The sequence below is a fragment of the Metarhizium robertsii genome (assembly GCF_000187425.2).
Source record: "Metarhizium robertsii ARSEF 23 chromosome Unknown MAA_Scf_2, whole genome shotgun sequence".
Classification (NCBI taxonomy): Eukaryota; Fungi; Ascomycota; class Sordariomycetes; order Hypocreales; family Clavicipitaceae; genus Metarhizium; species Metarhizium robertsii.
Genome location: NW_011942160.1, coordinates 248,764 through 266,705, shown reverse-complemented (window position 1 = coordinate 266,705; position 17,942 = coordinate 248,764). Strand labels below are relative to the sequence as shown.

The 17,942-nt window shown below is 54.2% G+C and overlaps 5 protein-coding genes across 5 annotated transcripts; 3 read left to right on the top strand and 2 right to left on the bottom strand.

Moving 5' to 3' along the window:
• Positions 1 to 2,541: 2,541 nt before the first annotated feature.
• MAA_07061 (Basic-leucine zipper (bZIP) transcription factor) lies at positions 2,542 to 4,191 on the top strand (the record flags this gene model as incomplete). The annotated part of the gene is made up of 4 exons (XM_007825059.1): positions 2,542 to 2,703; positions 3,048 to 3,264; positions 3,333 to 3,806; positions 3,887 to 4,191. 4 exons carry the CDS (start codon positions 2,542 to 2,544, stop codon positions 4,189 to 4,191), a joined length of 1,158 nt encoding a protein of 385 aa, XP_007823250.1.
• A 2,213-nt stretch (positions 4,192 to 6,404) lies between these two features.
• MAA_07060 (glycoside hydrolase family 16 protein) lies at positions 6,405 to 7,565 on the bottom strand (the record flags this gene model as incomplete). Its single annotated transcript, XM_007825058.1, has 1 exon — positions 6,405 to 7,565. The coding sequence occupies one exon, from the start codon at positions 7,563 to 7,565 to the stop codon at positions 6,405 to 6,407; it is 1,161 nt and encodes a 386-aa protein (XP_007823249.1).
• An 808-nt stretch (positions 7,566 to 8,373) lies between these two features.
• MAA_07059 (WW/Rsp5/WWP) lies at positions 8,374 to 9,201 on the top strand (the record flags this gene model as incomplete). Its single annotated transcript, XM_007825057.1, has 1 exon — positions 8,374 to 9,201. One exon carries the CDS (start codon positions 8,374 to 8,376, stop codon positions 9,199 to 9,201), a length of 828 nt encoding a protein of 275 aa, XP_007823248.1.
• Positions 9,202 to 9,523: 322 nt separating this feature from the next.
• MAA_07058 (Armadillo-type fold domain containing protein) lies at positions 9,524 to 11,832 on the bottom strand (the record flags this gene model as incomplete). The annotated part of the gene is made up of 2 exons (XM_007825056.1): positions 9,524 to 11,428; positions 11,491 to 11,832. 2 exons carry the CDS (start codon positions 11,830 to 11,832, stop codon positions 9,524 to 9,526), a joined length of 2,247 nt encoding a protein of 748 aa, XP_007823247.1.
• A 937-nt stretch (positions 11,833 to 12,769) lies between these two features.
• Positions 12,770 to 16,607, top strand: MAA_07057 (Tetratricopeptide-like helical; the record flags this gene model as incomplete). Its single annotated transcript, XM_007825055.1, has 4 exons — positions 12,770 to 12,775; positions 12,847 to 12,958; positions 13,095 to 15,940; positions 16,005 to 16,607. 4 exons carry the CDS (start codon positions 12,770 to 12,772, stop codon positions 16,605 to 16,607), a joined length of 3,567 nt encoding a protein of 1,188 aa, XP_007823246.1.
• Between the last annotated feature and the right edge of the window lie 1,335 nt (positions 16,608 to 17,942).

Sequence of the window (17,942 nt, the reverse complement as noted above, 5' to 3'; positions counted from 1 at the left end):
TCAGGTACAAAAGAGGTACGTCCGCGAAACCTGCTCATTTGGACTAGTAAATCATATGCTCATGAGCTCTGCAAGTCATTTGCATGTACTGCGCGGCGAGCTTTGGAAACTGCACTAGCGGGAATGCACTTGCGCAATCAGCCATGTTCTCCTCGCCGGTTGTCGGCGCTCGCCAACCTCCAACACACTTAACCTGGAGCCCTGCCCTGCCCTGCCCTGCCCAGATGCAAGTGGCATTTTAGAAGCCAATTCGTCAAGTGCCGCTTTGAAAAGGGGCATGGAAGAAGATTTAGTGATTTATGCCGAAGCATCAAAGCGATTGTTAACGCGCATTCGTGTAGATCACTAGTCTCTTGCTCATCAAATCTGGCGATGCCGGTGCATAAGGCGGAGATGCTGAAGAGACAACGGGTCCACGACTCGACAGGGGTGAAGAAAAAGCGGGGGTTTTCGCCTGGAAGAAATACAAAATAACGTGCCCCAGTGGGCTCGTTTAGCCGACTATCCTCCGTCCGGATTCTGGATACTCCGTACCTTCTCAAGAACGAGTCTAACGAGTAATACTATTGCAGTTCGACGTCTGGCCCTTCTGCGCCCCGTACCCCATGCTGGAGACGACATCGCATCGACAATGACTTGTATTTCGTGATCGGTACTCCGTATAATCTGGCACGCACATACATACCTAGGTACCTACCTCCGCCGCCCAGCCGGGCTGCCCCAGCTGGCGTGCGAGCTGTCGCCATGCTTGCGCTTTACAGCCAAGTGTTCCCGCCGCCTCTGGTGCAATGGGAAAGGTGGACAGGATCCACGACGAGCGCTGCCAATGGATCAAGCGAGCAGGGGAGGCCAGGTGATGTGGTAGACCCAGGTAGGCATTGGACGGTTTTTGGCCCTTCTTTGTACGGAGTACATGTTGTACATACGGCGACTGATGGTGAGGAACCCGTTCGCAGGTCGACTGCTGGTTTGGCACAGGGTCCTGCCCACAATTGGCTTTTCCCAGAGGGGTGGCCAGAGGCGACCGGGCATAATGCCGCGCAGCAAAAGTCAAAAGAGGCAGACTGGGAGGTCTCCGCGGGCATGGCGCCCGGTGAACTTCCACTGGACGTGGCCTGGGAGCCAAGACGTCTCCATAAGGCGCAGGCTTGGGAGTTGTGGTTCGATGTCGGCACCGCAAAGGCAGTACTATTAGTACATAGATCAAGACCGCCGAGTTCGCTCCACCGCCTGGCACCATTCCGACGCTTCAAGAGATGCTCGAGGGGCGGCGCATGGCGCTCAACGCTGTATGTACTACTATAATCGCCCGGGGGTGGAGAGGGGAGGAGGGGCTTGACGGCCTTGACGGCCTTGATCATGGATTATCACAGTGATGGGCTGGCTGGCTCTCCACCTGGCGAAGTTGAGAAGCGAGCCGGGCCAGACCAGACCACGCCTGGAGGAGCAGAGGAAATGGAGCACTTGGGGTCCCCGGGCCAGGTCCAGGCAACTAGTACGGAGTAGAGGGCATGTACTCCGTAGTAGTACTAGCAACGTTCGGAGAGCTGACGTGGGTACGTGGGCCAATGTCGAGAGTTTTGACCCAGGTTACTCCGTACTTGATGTGTAGACGAAGACGTCGCAGAGAGGTACACCGGATTTGAAGGCAGGAAGTCGGCAGGGCAGGACAGGACAGGGCAGGGCAGGGCAGGGCAGCACTCGACCAGACCAGCCCGTCGACGGCTGTTGCGCTCCCGCCCAGCGCCGCCCAGCGCCGCCCAGCACCAAGACAGCACCAGCACCGGATGGCACCCCTCTCCATGTCCGCGCTCACTTGAGCAATGCCATTCCATTACATAAAAGCGACGGGGACGCTTTCTGGTCTGCAAGTCCCCTTGAACATCCAAATCGTGGCCGTTATCATAGATCCGGATCCCGCATCCATCCAGACGGCGCAACAATTGCACCTCGTTTCGTGTCGGGGACAGCATTTCTGCGGCTGTCTGCGCCTCTCCTCCCCACGCTCCGGTCTGGTCGATTGACTTTGAAGCGCTCAAGTGCTGCCTGTCCGTGGTAGCAGCACTTGGGCAGTAGCCGCCACAGACGCGCCGTCAGCTTCCTCATCTGGGGGCAACATCCCGTCGGACTGGAGGTCAACTGTCATCAATCAACCGGCCTTGCTTTTAACTCCCCCCTCTTCGTCCTACTCGACCGAGTACGGAGTCTTGTAGGCTGCTGGCGCCATTTTGCCCTGTCTCAGTGCCCGCGCTACACCAACTCGCATCTACCAAGCAAAATCTTCCCCGTTATCACGGCGACGCACGACGCACTGCCCACGACGTACAAAGCTTCCCGGCTTCCTCCTATCGCTCGCTGCATTATCACCCGGGCCCTGATTTCTTGCCCTTGGCCTGGCCAAATTTCGGTTTCCCCCGGCTTCGTCTTGACCCGTCTGTCGTCCCTCGTCACTGTTTTGTTCTCCTGAGACTGGGGCGCTTGCCGCACCGCGGCTGTCATCTTAGAGGCCCAGCGCCGTGACCCTGAGGAATGGCCGACGAGATGTCCATCGATAACAAGCCCAACCCCCCGCGCGACGAGTCCGACGACTCTGCTGATTCCACTCCCGAGAGAGAGCAGAACGCCTCAGCAACTGTTTCTGGCAACAGCAACAATGCCGTCCAGGACGCCCAGCAACCCAAGCGGAAGGGTGGACGCAAACCGGTGAGTCCTTGTTCTGGAGAGACTTGCCCCTCACCTGAGCTTCGAGTCTCACGACGATGACACCAAACAACACCACAATGCCGGTGCACAACCTCATCCACCACCACGTACACTACACTGCCACCTACATTTCCCGTGCTCCAGAGTTGATTATCCAATCTCACTGCTCCGTCGCAATACCTCTTCGAACCTGCGTTGCATTTCCAGAACCGCTCTCACCTCTGTCGCCCCGTGCTGTTCGCACTGTGGCTGGACTGGGTTGTTAAGTCATGTCCACTGTACTCACTTACATGCCACCACGCAACATCACTGCGTGTCACCATTTGCTGACATCCTGACGTCAGATATACGCTACATCAGAGGAGCGTAAACAGCGAAATCGGCAGGCACAGGCCGCTTTCCGTGAGCGCCGGACCGAGTACATCAAACAACTCGAGGAAACCATCCGGATCCACGAATCCAACCTGCACAACCTCCAGTCCGCCCATCGCAATGCCGCCGACGAATGTTTGATGCTCCGCTACAAGAACTCGTTACTTGAGCGAATTCTTCTCGAGAAAGGTCATTCCTTTCCAGCAATGACATTCCAGTTTGACGATTCGTAAGGTTAACGTAGCTTGTTTCAATAGGCATCGATGTCCAGGCCGAATTGCAAGCCAAGGCCGAGAGTCCTAACCTGGGGCCTGCGCATGTCCCTCAAAACATAGTGCAGCCGCCTCCAATTCAGAGACCCATCATGAATCGACAACACCACAACCGCAAGTCAAACTCCAGCATTGCCCCGAAGCTTGAGCCAGGGTCTGGAGCTGTTGGTTCTGCCATGCAAGCTCCCAAGTCTGCCACCTCCCCAAAGAACCGTCCTACGCCGTCATCTCACTCCAACTCTCCCAATAATGCTGCCTCGACCTTCTCCCCCGCTCCATCAGACAGCATTTCCATGCGAGGCTCTATCTCAGGGCTTACCCGCCAGCATCTCTCACTAGGAGGTACTACTCAGCCATCCAGAAGCACGGTGCTTCAGGTTGCCACGCCCCGAAGTGTCGCTGGCACAGGCGCCTCTTACTATCCTACGCCGGCATTCCAAAACCACGTTGAGCAAGCTGGTGAGTTTCCATCTTTCCATCTTTGCGTCGACAGTACCGTCTATGTATTACTATTTTTTGTCTTTTGCTAATGTAAACAGACCACGATTATGACAGCCGAGCAGACATGGTGGACGACTCTGAAATAGAAACTCCCAGTGGACACGGCAGTTTTGGGGGCGCCTTCAACAGCGACACAACCCAGCCGATGCTCCTCTCTCCCACTTCTACTGGCCCTGCGCATCACGAGCAAGGGGGACACCAGGCGTCGCTGTCTAACCACCACTTCCCATCCATGACCCAGCTGCTCGACCACCAGAACCTGGACTGGGATCCGTTTGGTCTGAGCGCCAGCATGGCTTTCCCTAACCAGCAATTCCCCTTTGACCAATCCAGCTTGCGGTGAGGGGCGTGTGTCCCACGCAATGGACGACGAGTTGCAGTTTTATCCACGAAATTTTTCTCTGCGAATATGTCCTCTCCCAGCTAGCTGGGCGGGAAATTCCCATGCACTGCAACTCTTGTCATATAATCAAATACTACAGTCACAGGGTACGCTTCGCTGTGGTCAACAATCCCTTACGAACCGCCACGCTCCTGGCAAACGATGTGCTTGGTCCATCATGGACACGACGCTTTGGCCAGTACACAATGCACAAAACCCCGGTTGGAACGCCGGGCATTCGAAATATGGTGTCAACCGCTACTCCGCTGCAAAGCAAGCAAGTATCAGATGCGTGCTCCATGCGGAGTACAAGGTTCTACCGTATAGGTGTCAACAACGACCTGCGCGGAAACACGCAAGCCTTTGCTCTAGCTGAGATGCTGAAAGACATGAGCATTTTGCCTAAACCTTGGAACGAATGTTTTTTGTTACGACCATTTATTATTATTTTTTATATTTGGCTGCGCCGATGCTATTACAAGTACCCGTCTTTTTTTATAAAAAGTTATTTTTGCTTGGCCAAGTGTGTTGTTGTGTCCAACTTCGCCAACAATTTCTGATGGCGTGATGTCTGCGCTCCTTCCAGGCAACTTTCGGCAATGTGGTCTTTTTATCGCGATGGACGAGTTCTAACCAAAGATACCCAGCGGTTCGCTGCTCCTAACAAGACGGATTATGAAAAAAGCCTTTTTAATAAAACAAAACACGGGGTCCAAGGCAACGGGATAATCAAAAGTGATGTGTGCTTTTACTTGTTTTCGTTATTTATTGGCGTTTGGGGGCATGGGAGAAAGTGCTGTGGGAGTAACTTGGAACCAACGTGGACCCAAAAAAAAGTACGATTTGTCTACATTTTGATTATTGCGGCTAAAGTTACGGTCTAGTTCTCATTCACTTCGCAAAATAGCCCTTTCAGCGTGTTTGCATGAGTATCTGATGTTGTTGAGCGTACGCAGAGCGAATGCGCTTGTCGGGTCATGGATATACTATTGGGTCAGGTTTATTATCATATCATTGGAGGAGCGCTTTCACGCGGTCGGTCATTTCGCCGTCCATCCTTTGTACATTAATTGTTGTTTTTGCACAAGCGGTTATTTTTCCTCCTCCTCCTCCTCCCTCAGTTGCTGTCTTGTTTGGCTGTTTCCTATCTAGTCGATGTGCGGATGATGTGGAGAGCATAAGTGTGGCATGTCTCAGGTCCGTGTGGGCTAAGGGAAATTTCTCAGATCACGAGGACAACTGGGCTGACGGACGACGATGTGAAGGGGTGGGTTTTGGGGGGAACAAACGGCGACGAGGAGCTGGGGAAAGCGGGTCTTTAGTCTCTGGCCGCGGTGTGGGCGCCACTCGTGACGGGACGGGCAAGGGGTGTCAAGTGGGAGTTTGTGGGGAGAGTATAGGGTAGTGGTGGATTCGGGGTGTTGGAGGCCCCGTCATCTCTGCTTCGCTCGGGCTTTGTTTGGGGACGGGCGAGGCGAAAGGCGAGTTTGTTGGCAAAAATTGAAGCAGTTTGATGGGCCGTAGTCGGCGTTTACCAAAAAAGCAATTAAACGTGAGGCGTTGTCACACCCGGGGTAGCAATTTTTGTGCGTGGGGAGTCGCACAAACTCATTGGCCGTGCGTGTATGCTTAATTCTCCCGGTTTCACAGACGGCGGCCCATCCGACCTGTCGAGACACTCGGTGTTACCCTGCTGCAGGTGCGGTCGATCTTGGAGGCTGGCGGGCTGGAAAGGCGAGGCCGTGGGCTCGAATTGCCAAGCGACGGGGGTGCTCGATTGGAAACCGAGGACTTGAGAGCAGAGTTACACGGCGCAACCCCCTTGAGGCCCAGAGGGCCGGGAAAGGATGGTCATGTCGTGTTACCTTGTGCTTCTGGGCGCCGAGTCAGGGAAGCTATTCACACCTGCAGGAAAGGAGTCATTTGGCTTCTGTCCTTTTTTTTTTCGTCTGACGCTCTTCTCAACTGGCTAATTCACCGGTACGGTGGAAAACGATGGGGGAGATGACAAAGCGGTCTGCGATATACACATGTTGCCGAAACAAGTTGCAGCACGATCTACACATGGGACTTGACGGAGCTTTACAACGACAACACCAAGTGACTCTGTAAATGCGGATTCGCACCTGCGTGTCTACCATCTCGTTTTCAAATAGTACATGTCTCCTGCGGCATCATGCAAAAACACCCAACGCCAGGCAAAACCAAGCCACTGCCAGGAGAGAGCACGACGACGCCGCCGTCCTAACAGATGAGCTCTTCACGCCCCAGAGCTTGGCGACGGCTCCGGCCTGGGAGCCCTCGTCGATGCTACACACCGCACCGCAGAGCGTGGCCTTGCCGCCTCTCGTCAGCAGCTGCGCCGCAGCCCCGCGGCGCTTCCGTCGTGAACGCTGACTGTCCTCGGTCGTGTTGTACACCATCTCAATCCACTGAAGCTGCAGGTTGGATTCCGCGCCAACACTCATATTCCCGCTCCAGCTGCCCCCGTCCCCCCACGCGTTGAGGTTGATGGCCGCCGGATCCCGGGGCACCTGGTACGCGATGTTGGCAACCTCCTCGCCGTCGACGTACCAGACGCTCCTCGTCGGCGTCCAGTCCAGTCGGTATACCGCCCAGTCCGACCACTGCAACCCACGGGGCAGCGTGGCATTCCTCGTCGCGTTGGCCTTGATGCCGTCGCCGTTGTCTGTGTACCCCGGCTGGTTGGTGTACTGCACTTTGTCCCCGGGCCCGCGCGTTACAATCTCCATGTCGGCCTCCTGGATATCCGCGAGCTTATTGGCATCGCGGTATGTGAAGACGGCGGACACGGCCCCCGGCGGGCCGACTGTTCTGGCGAGCATACGCAACGAGAGGTAGTGGTAGTCGGAGGTCTGGGTCTGGAACTCGGCTGCAGTTTGGAAATTGGACAGCCGCGCCGTCCGCATGGTTAGGTAGGTTGCCGATGAAGCTGACGCGTCTTTATTTTGCTCAATGAACACGTTATTGGGCGAGTTGACCATGAGGACCGTCGCGTCGCCCGAGAAGCCGTTGCCGTTGCGCTTGGAATTGGCCCATGTTTGCAGTGCCCACGTCTTTGTCCAGGCTTCCGATTTGAAGTAGTCGCTTGTGGGTGGCGCGTTGGGCGTATCTTCGGGGTCGCTGATGACGCTTGGGACGGATGCGTAGTCCTTGAGGTTGCGGAAGTCGAAGAAGAGGTGGTTTGCAAAGTAGGTCGCTTGAGTGCCGTTGGTGAGGAAGCAGTCGCACGAGGAGTCGGAGACGATTTCGACGGCGTGGATGAGGGTGAAGGCAGAGAGGCATGTGCTGAGCAGGGCTGTAGGGCGGCGCATTGTGACTTGTATCTTGATGCTCGCTCTCAGACCCCTGGAGCAGTTGACGTGGATGGTAACGGGAGGTTTGCTTTTTGTTATTGTTACACAAGCACAGAGCACGCACGGGTCACACTCTCTTTCCCATTGAAAGCCACTGGGCTTCACGTCGTTGGCGGGCGCAGCTGATGGCCTACTTGATGAATGGAGTCGCCGGGACACTCCCCTCCAGTCAAGAACTCATCTCATTGATCTTGATGCCAGAAAAGCGCAACCGCGAATAGAGCTGAGAATCCGACGCGGCCTGCCCGCAGCGGCGCCTCCGTGTGCTTCATTGAGATCAACCATGCTTACATCACTGGATGCCGTGATTTTCCATGAGATGGTGATTTCTGTACTTTGTACAGACTGAATTGACGCCATGTGTTATTTTGCCTTCAATTAATGAAATGACGCATCTCGTCTCGAATCCGTAGCACCAGGAGGGAATGACGTCTGACCGGACCCAATTTTTTCCGCAGCCGGCAAGGCCTGTTCAGCTAAGCTTAGCACCTCGTCTCCAATTTGCGACTCGTAACCTCACACCACCATTGACATTATACCCGCCTGATTTACAGATCGCAAATAAACTGCGCATTATTACCTGGGGAAGAACCCACCACTCACGGTCAATCCGCGACCCCAACATTTTGCTAGACATCCCGAAACCGATTTGCTAAGTCTCAGGTCCATAAACGTATCATGACAAACGCTCGCTCTCCGGGATGCTCACCATTGTAGAAGACAGATTCCCAGGCCGGATAGACTGTCCTTCCCTCGCCCCATAGCCATGAGTGCTCCGTCGTCGCCAGAGCGCGCAGCCGCGGAAGAGACCAGGTCCAAATCGCCAGCCCGCCCGGCCAGCGCGCAGGACGTCGTGGAACCCGTCTCCCAGGACGCCGCGCCAGCCAATCCCGACCCAAACGTAGAGGACGCCAACTCCCACGACGAAGAAGAAGAAGAAGGCGAAATAGACGAAAGCTCTGCGAGCCACGCCACAGAAGAGCCAGGCCATGACGGTCCACCACTGCCCCAGGAACCACCCCCTTCAGGCGACGACGACGGCTGGGACTGCCAATGGGACCCCAACACCCAGGCGTGGTTCTTCCACAACCGCTTCACCGGCAAGACGCAGTGGGACAACCCGCGCATCGCCTCCTCCTCCTCCTCCGCGAATGACCCTGCGGCCACGTCTCAAGCCGCAGCTCCCCAACCGCCAGGGGAACTGCCCCCAGTGAGCGGCTACAACCCCGCCATCCACGGCGACTACGACCCCAACGCATGGTACGCCCAAAAGTACAACCAGCCAGACGAGCCCTCTGGCCCGCTTGAAGTCCCAAGCCTCGACGACGGATACACCTCCGCCGCAGCCTTCAACCGCTTCACAGGCCAATTCCAGCATGAAGACATGGGGCCGGGGCGCCACACGGACGAGGCCAAGTCTCGGCGGCAGATGAATGCCTTCTTCGACGTAGATGCGGCTGCGAATGCCGACGATGGGCGTAGCTTGAAGGCGGAGAGGGCCAATAAGCGTATCAGTAAGTCGGAGTTGAAGGCGTTCAAGGAGAAGAGGAGAGCAAGGAAGGAGGAGAAGAGGCGGGCTTGGTTACGAGATTGATTACCCGGTGCGTCTTGCTGTTGTAAAGGGTTCGAAGGCGTTTGGCGATCTCTTGGCGGGCGTTTTGGGTTATTTCTATGCCTTATCTGAGCACACGAGCGGACTGTCGGGCATGTTTGACTTATTTTCAATTGGGGTATAGAGAATTGGATTTTGGCCCTGCTTGTCACCCGGGAACGATGAGCTTGGCCCTTGTTCTATGAATACTTGACATAAACTTTTTTGATATCCTTGGGAATCCAAATCGTGGCCTGGCCACTTCTATATGCAAACACTCCCCCCCTTTTCCCCCGTACGCCAATGGTTGCTGTGTGAATTGTTTTTATTCATCTTCCTCCTCTTCATCGTCATCTAGTTCCATATTCAAGTGGACGCTTAAATCACTGTCACTGTCGTCGTCGTCGTCTTCAGCAGCAGGAACTGGTTCTGACAAATTTGCAGGAGCAGACTTGTTGACTTCCTGCCGTTTCGACGGTGCGGTGTCTGCATCTTCGTGTTTGCGCTTGGTGACTGAATCGTGTCTCGTAACTGTGGCTACATTGAATCCATTGGATGCTGTGGCCTTGGCTTCAAATGGGTTGCTCTGGATGGGGAGATCGACCTTTGGTACCGCAGGCTTGACCATGTCCTGGAGATACTCGGTCGCACGCGCCTCTTCGTTGATTGGCTCATCGTCGCCGCCCATTTGTTCTTCTTCCTCGTCTTGCTGCTGCTCTTGCTCAACCTCGGTGACTGATGCTACAAGGTCGATGCTTCCTGGAACGCTTGATGTGCGAAGGTTGCTGCGCAGAATCTCGACGCCTTGATCTTGTGGGTACTGTTGTGATAAATGCGGCAAGATGCTGGGGTACATGCGCCCGCGCTGGTCCTTATACGGGTTGAGAACACTCGATAGCATGGCATCGCGGTTTTGCGTGAGGATGGCTGTCTTGTCGAGGAGACCGCGGAGCGTGGGTTTCAAGTGATGCTGGGGCAGGCTTGACAAGAAAGCGACGAGCAAGTCATCAGCAGCACCCTTGTGGGCGGCGTCCAGGTGTACTGACGTCTCAACGGAGGAGGCTTGTGGCTGCAGAAACAGATCTGCATTGGCAAGACCGCTCTTTTTAGAGTCGTTTTTTGAAGTAGTGGCTGCTTTGGGGATGGCTTTGAGGAATCCAGCATCTTCCTGCAAATCGCGACAGCATGCAGCGACAAGAGGCTCCAGAACACTCACCGTTGCTCTCGACATTGTCGGTCCCGCAAGAGGTAGGACGTTATTCAAGAGCCTGTAGCCCGTCATTCGTACTGCTGGGTTGGATATTCCAGACTTGAAGACCCGAACCAGATGGTCCAGCACTTCGGGAACAAGAGGAATCATACCTTGACGGAACCTTTGCAACATGACGGAAATCAATGCTAGGGCCGACATGTGAATGTCTGGAATGGCGGCCCAAAGTTCTGCCTTCTCCTCTCGGCCGATGGCTGCATTTGTTTCCACGGCCTGGTCCCAAGTTTGACTTTTGGGTGACTGTCTTGCGATAAGACAGACTCTTGAAATTGCATCTAGGAGAGCACCGACGGGTATAACAACGGGGGCCTTTGTGGGATAGCGTAGACAATCAGAAAGATACGCATAAATGCCTACTAGACGCTCCGCTCCTGAGCTCAACCCAGACCAAGGCGGCAATTGATCTCCTGAATTGCTGCCTCCGCTTGATTCACCCTCGGGGTTAACACGTTTTCGGTTGTATCCTGAGGTGCCCTCCCAGGATTCATCAACAGCCCGGAGAACTTGATCTGCGGTAGCATGTAACTCTCGAAGCAGGCTATCAACGATTTTAGCCCACTCTTCACTCCCACCTGATTTGGCTGCCACACAGTGAAGTGAGATGACGACTTTTCGGGCTGCTCGCTGCAAGGACAGGGGGATAAGCAAGTCATCCGAAAGCGTTGGCGCCAAGTAACCTCTGACGGCTGAGCGTATTTGGGAGCTGAATGGCCGGAAAGTGGTAGCGTATATAGGAATGAGGGTTGAGAAAGCATCGCAAATTGTCTCAACAACGCTCAGAGGAGCAGATGGGTCTTGACCCGTACTTCGGGGCTTGATGAATTGCAGACATGCCGTAATGAAGGTCGGAATTGTGCGGGTTGCAATTTCCCGAACTAGAGTTTGATATGGCTGAACTAGTATGTAGATGCGTGCTAATGTTGCAACAGCCAAGTCCTTTGTTGGGAACGAGTCACCTTTCTGTAAATAAAGTTAGTCACCAGGCATAATCAACAGGTGGTGTTTCCGATGGAATGAGTTACCTGAACAATAGACAACAGCCCGGCAACCCAGGGTTCAGAAACTCGGAGCATTTCCCATCCTCCTACATCAATAATGGCCTTGACGAGGCCAATGGCAGCAAATCGAGCCTCGCGATCCCGTCCTTTTAACAGGGTCGTGATGCTGGTTCTCAACTTGTGAACAAGCTGCGCGCTTTGAGAGCCGTCATCTTTAGATTTCTGCTCCTGTGGAGCAGCCAGCGTGTCTTTGCAGCGAAGAATGTGTCTTGTGAGCAGAGGGAGGGCCTGTGGGAGTTGGGCCTGTGGTATGGATGTAAGTTTTTTGCAGAGCACCTGTAGATCCGCGGGGGGTGACGGAGCCATGGCTGAGAGTCGACGATGCTGATGGCTAATCGCCTGGTGGCGGCTTTCACGTGTTGAAATATGGGCGGCAGTACGGTCTGTTGGCATAAGACGAGATGAGATGACATGAGTGGTGTTCTTGATCTGCAAGTAACGAGCCGCAGAGTCAGGAGGGTCCAACGCTCCAGGCCTGGGGACAAGGGTGAGATCGCAAACCCAACCTATTGGAGTATGGCAAGCTAGGGATCCTCACTATGGCGAAGAATAGGTAAGTCGGTCAATTGGCGTTGTGAACGGCGACTGTCAGCTTGTCAATCGCCAGCCTCTCGTTGGGACGGCTGCTCGAACTTTTTTTCGCCGGGCCCCGTTCCCTGGCGTTGTTGAGTTGGCAATGCCACCAGCTCCGGTGGGAAGGAGCCTTGTTCGTGGGGATCCACATGGGGTTCTGATTGGCCTGGAACTTCCCAGCCAGACGCACGCGCAGCTTCCACGAGCAAGTCCGAGGCAACCAAAGAAGCTGCCATGTTCAGGGTCGACGGTACCGGATCGGCTGCTGGTCCCCGGCATACAGCACCTAAAGACGCTGTCTTTACCTTGTTCAGGCTCCTGCGCTGAGGCAAGAGCGAGATCATGCCGCAGGGTCGTCCCTGCCTACGGCCTTTCCTGCCGGATGCGCCAGGTCGCGCCAGGCGTCTTTGCTTGTGACGCCGCCTCCACACTTTGCCATCCCGCCTTTACGCTGTCCACTTCCCATCGCGCATATCCATCCTCCCCTGCGACGGGCCTCTTTGTCTTTGTTCCTGCTCTGTCGTAGGCCGTTCGTTTCCTGCACGCCTCAAGCGAACGCGGTCCCTCGCCCTGTTCCTCGACGGCCCCTTTCCCCGAATTCCTCTACCCTTTGCGATGCCTTTTGGGGTTGTCCCTTTGATAGTCACCGAGCCCCTGACCGCATCGCAATATGAATGTGAGCATTTCGACACACTGGGCCGCCCTGGCGATGAAACACGGCTAACGTCAATTGATGCTTCCATCTAGCCCAAAGCAGCAAACTACATTGAGCAGCTCAACAGCGCTCGGTGCGAGGGAAATTGGGATGCCGTGCCGGAGCTGGTACGCAAGGTTCGCAAGCACGCTCCCGAGAGGCAATGTACGTCATAATCACCATCAATGTCAATGTCTTGAACACCACGTTCCACCCTTCCAACCTCTCCCAGCCCACCTCGCTTTCGATTGGAAATCTTGCAGTGCAGCAGCTAACCTGCCACCTTGGCCCTACTTTTTAGGCCTCACATTGGCGGCCGAGACCGAATGCGCCATCTCTCAAGTAACAGCAGCCGGCGCTCGACCCTCTGCGGCCCAAACTGCCCAAGATCTCGACGTTTCAAGCCGGTTTCCCAAACTAGCTGCCGCCGTTAACGAGGAACACCATCATCATGAAGATCGATTTCAGGCCAAAGTCTGCATGGGCTGGCTGCACTGGGTGGTTGGAGAATACAACGACACCATGGCAAACCTCCCTGGTAGCCTTGAAGCGGAAGGCATCTCGCAGGAACGAATGGATACGGTTTCTGAATGGACCAACCTGTGTGCCCTCAAGTCATCCTATCTGAAAGCTAATTGCTTGATGCGGAACGACCAGAGGCAAGAAGCTCTCTCAGCTCTCAGGGCTGGGACGCCATCTTTGAATGGAGTTTGGTGTGGCCATGGCGTGAGGAAGCAGTTGCGGTACTGGTCCGAATTGTTCTTGACAGAATATTGCATGCTTTCTAGCCAGGCTGTAGAGAACGAAGAGCTGAATCTAGACGACCCAAACTCCCTCGCAAGCTTCCGAGCCTGGGCGAGGTACTGGGATGTTATGGGAGCTCCAATCACTGGCGGGTTTGGTTTCAAAGGCTCTGTTCCCCGGCGAAGGATATGGGCAGAATATTATGAAGCACTGTCTCGCATTTTAGAAACCGACCTGCCATACACAGGAGGTCATGTTGACACCATCTCAGCTGATCTACCTGCCCGAGCCCAACTTCGACTGGAGATCAAGCAGACAGAAGCCGCCTATCGAGCGCTTATCCTGACAGAGACGGCATTTCCAAGGGCCGACGAGGACCGGGAAGAAGTTGAAGACTTTGTGAAGCGAGTGATGATGAATTGGGCCATTCTTTGCGGCCGGGGTTGGCGAGAACAAGACCTAGGTGCAGGTGGCCGAGCCGCATTGAGTCGTAATGTTCTCGAGACGTTATACAGTGCCGCAACCCGAACGTACCATTCTACCTCAATCTTGCGATCTTTGTTTAGTGTCCATCTGGCCTTGGCGGAATTCGACCTTGCCTTCAAAGCGTTTGACTCATATCTGGAGATTGTGAAGAAGGGCAAGGCCCGAGTGGAAAAGACAGGACATGAAGAAGTGAGCTTGGATGATGATGGCATCGTGCTAGAAACCATGGCGCAGGCTGTCATGGCTCTGTGTCGTTACGGCCACCGAAGAGCAGGAGAGAAGGCCCGCCAGCTCGGGGCCGAACTCGAAGACCAGTTGTCCAAGCTGTCACACACAAAGTCTGCCGAAAATGGTGTCCCGCCTACTGATGACAATGAACCAAGAAACGAGTGGAGGGCACATGTTTCACCAAGTATTATTGCCTTGGCTTGGCAGGCGATTGGGTTGTCTCACGCTCACTGGTCCAGAATTACCCATGAAGCAGCCTCGATAACAGAGATCCAGTCCAAAGCTATACGCTGTCTTCGTAAGTCCTTGGCCGCAGAGTTTGGTCGTTCCAAAGACATCAGGAGCTTCTTCAGTCTTGCTCTTCTGCTCGCTGAGAGGCGCGAGCTTACGGCTGCCATTGAACTCGTGCGCTCCGCTCTGCTCTGCAACAAGGGCCATGAGGAAAGCTATAGTCTTTACCATGGGCCATACTGGCAGGAGAGAACTCTCATTCCTGTGTGGCATTTGTTGGCTCTGTTGTTGAGTGCCAGACAGGACTACGCCATGGCTGCCAGAGCTTGTGAAGGCGCATTGGACCAATTCAAAGACTCTACTATCCTCTTTGGCAAGCCTGATGCAAATTGCCGCAGCGACCATCTCAAAGACCTCGATGCTCACAGAACTTTGGACGGTCCTGTTCGGGGTCTGGTCGACGACATGGATGATTCGGAGAAGGAGAGCATTTTGGAGGTGAAGATGACACAACTGGCTCTTGTTGAAGTAGTTGAGGGACCGGACGCAGCTGTCAACGCCAGCTACGAACTTCTCTCACTCTTTTCTCGCCTGTTTGGTACGCTCTCGGCCGCACCAACTGCTGCCTCGCCTGCCCCTTCATTACCGCCAAAAACGTCGGGCACCATTCGAAGTATTCGCGGGAGTATTTTTGGAACAAAGGTGGACAGACCGAGATCGCCGGCAAGGCAGCAGAGCATCAGTACCGTGAGCGAGAAGTCAGGGGTGGCTACCTCACGACCTGCAACATCCCACAGCTCTCAAATAGCAGCGCCGGCAATCCAGATAACTGACGAGAAGGACACTGTCAATGGCTCACGACGTGGCAGCACCGGCCCTGGACGTCGAAGTGACTCGCGACAAAGGAATAGTCTGAAGAAGAGAGACAGAAGTGGTAGTCGGACTAGACCTGTGACGGCCATTGCAGTCACACACCAGCCCACCGTGGTTGATGGGGAGACTTTCTTTACTCCAACTGCAGAGGGTGAATCGCCCGACTTTTTCAATTTGAATAAGATGCCCGCTGCTCGGCCAACGTCCTCCAGCCGAGTCAAGCCTATCTCATCAATGCACTCCATCATGACAGCTACATCTAAGTCATCCGACGTCACGGAACTGACAATCGACGTGACTCATGCTTCGCCTAATGTACTACCGCTTGTGCAATTTCCAAAGGAGAAGGAAAAGGCTCAAAAGATTTCTCTCTTGATCAAGATCTGGCTCACCATCGCTGGCTTCTACCGTCGTGCCGGTATGCTGGACGATGGCAAAGCTGCAGTTCTGGAGGCTCAGAAGCTACTGACCGGCATTGAGTCTGAGGCTGCAAGAGACCCCTCCAGCACAGGTGCAACAATAGGCGCTTCTGGCTGGGCTGAGAGGAGGAGCATTGATGACCTTTGGGGTGACATTTGGTCTGAGGTACGTATTTTTGCTAACTACTCTCGCGTCTCATGTACAGCAAGCATACTAACAAAGGGTCCAGCTCGGCCTCTTGGGCGTCGCAAGGGGTCTTCCATACGAAGCCAAATCGGATTTCGAAGTAGCCCTCACGCACTCACCTGACCACCCTACGGCTACTGTTGGGTTATGTAACATTCTCTTGGACATTTTCAGCGAAAAGGTGCTTCCTCCTTCGACTATGCCATCTCTAGACGGGTTGTACCAGAATGAGAGGGGATCATTCCAGTCACCCAGTCAAGGGTATCATGAGATATTTGCGGGTACTCTACCTTCATCGCCTCTTGGACTGGGGCCGCCCATCACCGACCGTGTCCCATCCTTGAAGATGGATGATACTGCTGCTAGGAACGAGCCGGACCAGCTGCCCGCACCGTACAAAGCCACGCATCTACCACTAGCAGATCGACTTGCTGCCAGAGAGCGTGCGTTTACTCTTCTCTCCGGGCTGACCCGCCTGGGCACTGGGTGGGACAATTCTGATGCGTGGTTTGCCCTGGCGCGGGCACACGAGGAGAGTGGACAGCCAGAGAAAGCCAAAGAAGTTCTATGGTGGTGCGTGGAGCTGGAAGAGGCCATGGGTGTGCGAGAATGGCGCTGTCTGGGTAATGGTGGTTACATACTCTAAGGACGAGCCCGACCAGTTTGGGTGCTGCGTGTGAGAGTCATGGTCATGTATAAGCAGTAAAACCATGAATCAAGAGGGCAAAGCATATGGCAGGAGGCTGGGACGTAGCAGCGATACAACTAATGCATGACAGAACTCTGAATCAAGGTTGGTCGGCATAGCATGACGTACTGTAAAGGATGAGTTCCACTGGTAGTTACTTTTAACGTGTGGATACTGCACGTGTGGTGCCTTGCAAAACGCATTTTACCCAAAACAGCGATGACGCGCAACATGATTCGCTGAAGCTGGGCCTGAAGTTTACAGGGGACCTGGCTAGTAGGTAGTGCTCCTCCGTACCTACTTCAGGACAATGGGACGCAAAGAGTCGGTATCTAACCAGATCAGGTACCTGGTTATCGCGCTTTACATTCTAATAATAGATTATAGTATATTCGTGCGTACAGACTTGACTTCTTGGTGGGCAAACATATTCTACCACAGGCTGTAGACGAGTATGGTACATTGACGACAACGAAAAACGATGTACCCGGCCACGTGTTTTGGCCACTACGGTCTTGATGGGACACCAGCACTTGCATTGTACACCAATACGATGCAGTGCTTCTTACAGAAGATTACAGTACACTACGATACATCAAGATGTATAGTTCAATGAAGCATTCTTTGTCTGCCACAATGTTAGCTTTCATAGTCGCAAAAAGACTTTCCCCTACGCTGTAGACTGCAGAGTAGTCAAGTTCTGGTAGAATCATTCCATGCGTTTCTTTGCCTTGGCCCTCTTCACACACTGTTTTTTTGGCACTGTGTTCCATGCACAGTACGTGTCTACTCCGTACTCGGCCAAACCATACACTTGCCCCCATGGTTTTGCAAGTCGTGGAAGATGTACCTTTTTAGAATTGACAAGGTATGGGTCGAGCCCATTGTCCCACTGTTCTGAGCCAACTGCAAGCCTTGGTACATTGGCAAGTCCTGGAACTGTGGTTGTTGACATTCCCCAGGAAGGGGGAGTGGTTTTGCTCGAGACTGCTGCTCAGAGACATTCGATTTTCACAGCTGGAAGCGGTGTACCTGGGACAGGATCAGCCGTACGGGTGGTATTCGTACATGGCCTTTTGCTCCCCAGGCATGAACTACCTAGGTATCTTGCTGTGTCATTCTAGTCCCCTGGGACTTGGATCGGTTCGATTTAGCGTTTGCGCACTGTACATAACTACAGAAGCGAGGCCATTCACGGGCCCATAGTCTTCATGTTAGGTACAATGTTAACCTTATTACAGTGGTCACGCAAGCCTGAATTCATTACTACTGAGTACCTCAGTCGATCCAGAG